The sequence below is a fragment of the Gossypium raimondii genome, chromosome 10, assembly GCF_025698545.1.
Source record: "Gossypium raimondii isolate GPD5lz chromosome 10, ASM2569854v1, whole genome shotgun sequence".
In the NCBI taxonomy this organism is placed as follows: domain Eukaryota; kingdom Viridiplantae; phylum Streptophyta; class Magnoliopsida; order Malvales; family Malvaceae; genus Gossypium; species Gossypium raimondii.
Genome location: NC_068574.1, coordinates 56,356,353 through 56,362,352, shown reverse-complemented (window position 1 = coordinate 56,362,352; position 6,000 = coordinate 56,356,353). Strand labels below are relative to the sequence as shown.

The 6,000-nt window shown below is 33.1% G+C and overlaps 1 protein-coding gene across 3 annotated transcripts; it reads left to right on the top strand.

The window, feature by feature from the left end:
- Positions 1-1,007: 1,007 nt before the first annotated feature.
- On the top strand, positions 1,008-3,857 carry LOC105777889 (probable RNA-binding protein ARP1). 3 transcript variants are annotated; one of them, XM_012601393.2, is made up of 6 exons: positions 1,008-1,400; positions 1,498-1,639; positions 1,765-1,891; positions 1,994-2,036; positions 2,622-2,883; positions 3,577-3,857. In XM_012601393.2, exons 1-6 carry the CDS (start codon positions 1,218-1,220, stop codon positions 3,609-3,611), a joined length of 792 nt encoding a protein of 263 aa, XP_012456847.1. In that variant the 5' UTR covers positions 1,008-1,217; the 3' UTR covers positions 3,612-3,857. The 3 variants fall into 3 exon arrangements, with proteins under 3 accessions (XP_012456847.1, XP_012456846.1, XP_012456848.1); XM_012601392.2 differs by having other exon boundaries at positions 1,009-1,400; positions 3,571-3,857; XM_012601394.2 differs by having other exon boundaries at positions 1,011-1,400; positions 3,551-3,857.
- The last annotated feature ends 2,143 nt before the right edge of the window (positions 3,858-6,000 follow it).

Below are 6,000 nucleotides of genomic sequence, written 5' to 3'. Positions count from 1 at the left end.
TATTGTATATATACATAACATTTTAAATTTATTTTAAAATGAAAAATAAAATAAACAGTAATTACCTATTTATAAATATGAATAAAATTAGATAAAAAATTATATATAAATAATTAATTTTTTAAAATTATAAAAAAGGACATTTTAATTTATTTTTAGTAAAAAATGTTTATTTGGACCGGTTTATTTTTGTTTAGACCGACGTGCATGCAGATTCGATAAACCTGTGTGGAGAGAGGATCTAAATCCATCGTTCAAAACGACATTTCCTTAGGACTTCACGTTGCGTACCTCAAAATTCAGTTAAATTTGTGGGTCCCTTTCCGTTTTGTTCGACGGCTTTTAGCTGTCTCTTTAGTTTTTCTATATGTTTTCTGCCTCTTTCCTTCTACGCTCCGGCCTTACCACCTCTTCACGCGCTTCTGTTTTTTTTTTCCCTTTTAATTGAAATATTGTTATTTTGAGGAAAAATAAAATACTTCAACTATTATAAAACAAAAAATAAATTTTAGATAGCATACTAAAAAATATTAAAAAAATATTTAAATTAAATTTATAATAATATAATAAATTTTAGAAACTATTATTCGGGTTTCTAAATATATCGTTATAAGGAATATGATTATAAAAACTATTTAAATCTCGAACTAATTTCGCCAACGAGACTTTGTCATCGTTGGCAAAGGCTGGACCTTTGGATTCTTTGTACTCTGATTCAAGTTCATTATGTGCAACTGTCAAGCGTAACGTATTGAATAGTGAATTGAACAAATCATGATGTGTAATATGATGATTACTAATCTCGTCCTTTAATCATATGGTTAGAAGTTCGATTCTTAATCATGAGAATAGAGTACATTTTATGATCAGTAAACAACTCGAGATAAGTTCGATAAATACCCTAATATGGGATTTGGTTAAGTGGATTAGAAAAGATTTGCGTATAAATGTGTGATCACGTCGATAATGTAGTTATAAGCACAAGTCTATCTGTCTTGCTTATCTGTCTCCTTTTTTAATTTTCTTTCATTTCTTTATTTCCTTCCCTCCCACTCTTCCTCCTCCTTATATTCTTCCTTTCCCTCCCTATTTCCTTCTTGGGTTCCTCTCGGTTTTTTCCCTTTTCTTCTCTCTATCCAAACCCAAACACCTCTTTTTTCGCAAAATTTTCTTAAGTTTTAGCCATTTAGAAAAAAGGCTTTTTGTTGTTGAAGGCCATGACTATGAGTAACAATATTGGGCAATTTGGTGACACAACTTTAACCAAAGTTTTCGTTGGAGGGTTAGCTTGGGAAACTCCCAGAGAAGCCATGAGAGAGCACTTTGAGAAGTATGGTGAGATCCTTGAAGCTGTGATTATTTCTGATAAAGTCACTGGCAGATCCAAGGGTTATGGATTCGTAAGTTCCTTTTCACTTAAATGGACCTGGTTTCACCTGATTCGTTTCTAGAACTTAATTTGTTTTCTTTTTTTTTCTTTTTTTGGGATTTTTTAAGGTTACGTTTAAGGAAGCTGAAGCTGCTAAGAAAGCTTGTGAGGATGCTAACCCTATCATAAACGGCCGCCGAGCTAACTGCAACCTCGCCTCACTCGGCGCTCGCCGCCCGAGGTCCGCCTCCACTGCTCCTCCACAACAAGGTATTTGCGTGTAATAATAATAGATTATCAAATATTATTAATAACATAAACTCTGGACGGTGGGTGATGGCATTTTTGTGAATATAAGCATCATGGGGGTCTAATTTTGATCAATGAAATTGAAGGATCAAACGTTGGACCGAGGGCCACATCGGCTGCACCTGCCAATCATGTGCAGTGGTATTACCCAGCAGTGGGGACACCTGCGTCACCCTTTCATCATCAGCATCATCAGGCCGTTCCCTTTTATGGGTATATATTCCCCTTTAATTTCATTAGTTTTAATTGAAGTTGCATGGTAGTAAATGGTAGACTTTGCCTTATCTTATAATTGTCTCTTTACACTTGGTTCAGCTACTCTCCCACCTACATTCCCACAGATATGAGCTACAATCATGTAAGTGGTTTTTCTTTCCTGTGTAGATTGTAGTCAATGCTACAACTCCATGTGATTTTCAATGTTTTTTCAAATTGGACTGGTGGTTGATTGGTCATATCATCAGTTATTTGATTTAATTGATTCGATTAAAAATTAAAAATTTTATCTGTATCGATTTTTGGATCAATTGGTTCAAAATTCTTTGCTAGGCAGATATTTTGACAATTCTCAATTCATCTGATCAATCCGATTCAGACAACATTATTGATTTTTCAATTAGATCTGTCGCTGATGGTAGAATTTTGTAGTTCGAGCCAAACTTTTAGTCTTAAAATTTAATAATTAGATCTATTTTAGGTTTTGAACTTAACAAATGTAAAAGTTTAATGGGATGATATAATCTCGGAGTATTAAGTCATTAAATCTTATTAAAATCTACATGTAGAAATCAAAATAAATTTAGTTATCAAATTAAAGTATTAAAGTGAATAAAAAAACATGTACTAAAATAAATTTAGTTATCAACTTAGGAACTAAATGTTATATATTTTTTTTTTTTAAATTAAAGTGTCTAAAATTCTAGTGTATATGATGGTGCAACAGAAGCTGAGCTACAGTGGAGGATCCTACATGAATGGACATTTCTCTCAAGTGTATCCAGCAGGGCAGGCTGTCGTAGGTGCAAATACATTGATGCCAATGTACCCGTTCTATCATTACCATCAATCACAAACGATGGGATTACCAGCAGCAGCCACCCACATCTACCCATCAACAACAGCTGGGCCCATCACCACAATCCCTGCTGCCGCCGCCGCTGCTGCTATCATCTCTAAACCTGCTGCAGCAATGGCTCCAAATTCAGGTAAACAACAAATCCTTTGAGACTTCATGGTGTTGATTCACATGGTAACATGCTTACCTTCACCTTCACAAAAAAATCTATAATAAGTTTTATGTCTAAATGGTCTAATGAAATGAATCATGTTGTCACGTGATCCCCTGTTTGAGATTTTGGGGGGTGGGGGGATTTGGGTCCACTGCCAACTGGCTATTCCAGGAAACCATGTGCTGGGGGTTGGGATTCAGCAAGTTTAATATTGAACTCTGTTGAAGGGAGGTTGGTCTTTAATCCTCAATAGAAAGTATTGTCTCATTTGGAGGTTTTGTCTCTCATTTAAGGGAGTGTCTTGGTCAATGGTTGGTGTAAATACGACTTGCAAGGTCACGGAAAGTGTCAGTATCGTTAGAAATATTAATTGATTAATGATTTGATCTCCGCAAGAGCAACTTGCATAGCTAATATTTCTAATAATATTGACACTTTTCTCGTTAACTTGCCGATTATATCTACAACAACCATTCCAGATCAACTTCCCCTAAACAAATCTCTTAAAATGTTTTAGTTTTATTTTTTTATATGATTAGAGAAATAAGTTTGTGATTAGGACATAAGTTTCTGGTTTGTCATTTTGCTTTTATATTTTCTTTATTACTATTAAATAATAGAAAAACTGATAATAAAAAGACAGTTTGCTTGGCTGTGGAATAGGTACAGTTGGCAGAGGTGAAAGCTTGAAGAAGGTTGGCTAAAGGGGGGGACTTAATTAGTTGGCAAAAAATAACAAATTGGGAAGTTGGAAAAGCTGCTCAGACCAACATCATATTATCTGATCTGTAATTTCCAATGTATATTTTTTTTTATGAAACCAGAAAATTATTGTTTAATTAATATTTATTCTTAACTAGATGTTTCATAGCATTCTTTCATTATCTTTTATCTACATCTAAGCTGGTCTTATGGACTTTTAGGAAGAGAAAGACAAAAAAAAGAAGAAGCTCTTTGTAACAAAGTGTAGGTGAATTTTAATTATTTGTTATCTAGTGGATTAAGAGTCAACCATCAAACCATGTTTTAATATGATGAGATTGTTTTAATTTTTCAAGGAAAGAAGAGGATTTGTCTAGGATGGAACATATCTTGAATTTAAAATTTGATATTAAATTCGTTTTTAATGTTTAATTTGGTATTTGTGTTTTTCTCTCTGAACTTAATATTTGTGTATGGTTTTAATGTTCAATTCAGCATGACAATGAATATTTTGACACAAATGTTCTAGTAAAAGATCATAGACTTAATTGAGACAAAAAAATTTAGATACTAAATTAACCATTAAAGCCAAATTCATGTAGTTAATTGGGGGAGGGGGAAATTCAAGTATCAAATTGAAAAAATTAGGCGTCAACTTGAACATTGAAGTCAATTAGCTACCAAATTTGAAAAAAAAAAAACTCAAGCACCAAATTGAATATTGAAGCCAAAATTAATCTAATTAATAATCATTCTCATGCATAAAATTAGCGTTACTATTTAGCTTTTTTTTTCATTACGATAGATTAAAAAGTGGATTAGGTAATTACTATAATGACAAAAGACTTACGTTGATATCAAATATTCTGAGCACAAGAGACATAGTTCAAAAGAATGCACAACAGAAAAATAAGGCTCCTCGGTCTCTTGGGGATCTTCCCCCTTCTTCAATAAAGCAGCGAAAACTTTCGTCTTATGATAAGAAGCCATTCTAAATACACAAGCAAATGAGAAAAATAACAATGAAGCTCCAAAGAGAATTAAGAGGCACAAAGAAAAGAAGAGATACATATCTTGTAATCACCAGCTAAAGTTGTCATCATGGATTCGATCAACAAATGTTGAATTTCAATACCCAAATATTGGGTTAAAGTATGGTAGACTTCTACCTCCACCTTCGACTTTGACATTAATAGGGTCCCTAGATATATGTGCTCCCTCTATGGGTACTATTATAGATTCTTAGGATTGATTTTACTATAGACTTGTATATAAACACACTAACTCAAGAGATGAAATACAATGAATTTTTTCTCCATTATTTCTCTTTTTATTCTCCATTTCTGATAACATAGTATCAGAGCCTCTTGGTTCAATTTAGTGAGTTCATGTTTGTTATTTTTTAACGCGAACTATTAGAGTATTTTTGGGTGAGTTTTTCAAAGTGCTCGTTTGGGTACACTACTGACACAAGCGCCACCAGATATACGATCGAATTGCAGTTCCCGACATCCAACAAGGTCACGCGTGAGCATAACGCACCTCCAGAGTATTCAGATTCTTGAAAACCATTACTTTTTTTGGTACCTCATTAGCGTTGTTACTTTTAACATTTCAACCTATCAACTCTTAACACGTGTCTAAAAATTTTCAATCAATTGTAATTCTTTGTAATTAATTAATTTCCTTTTTTATTTTGTATTAATTAAAAATAAATGAAAAACCCTTTACTTGATTAACTCATCTTCTCTAGTTTCAACCAAAAATCAATAACAAGAAACTCTACCTGGGTATTAAAAAGATAATATCCTCTCTCTTTTTTTCTTCTTCAACATTGTCTTCAAACACAAAATTCCTTTTGAAAAAATTACAAAAAATGAAAAGTGGGTACTAAGAAAAAGAAAAATGAGATTGTTAGGGTTGATCAAGAAGAAGAAGATAACAAAAATGAAAGAGAAACAGAATCCCTCAATATTGGCATGCCTTTCTTTCTTTTTCATTCAACTTGAAAAGGAAACTAACTAATAACCTTCATGGCCATTACAGTAACTGGCAAAAGAACTAAAGCAATGTTCGCACCGTTTAATTAAATGGCTAAAACAAAAAACCCACTGTTTTGTAACCCTAAAATCCCCCCTTCAAACACAACGTATTAAACAGTGGAACAACGACTATAACAAATTTTCAAATAATAACAAAATTACAAAAGTTTCCATATCAATTACCTCATTCCCCAAAATATCATTGTCCTCAAGGATCAAAGGTGGGAAACCTCTGCTGAAATTTCGGGCACGGTTCCCATATAGAAACCTCAAGTAAGGTATTGGTCCATTCAATGAAGACTACAATACTGGTTTGATTTCCTTTTCAAACCATCCTTTTGTTAGTGAT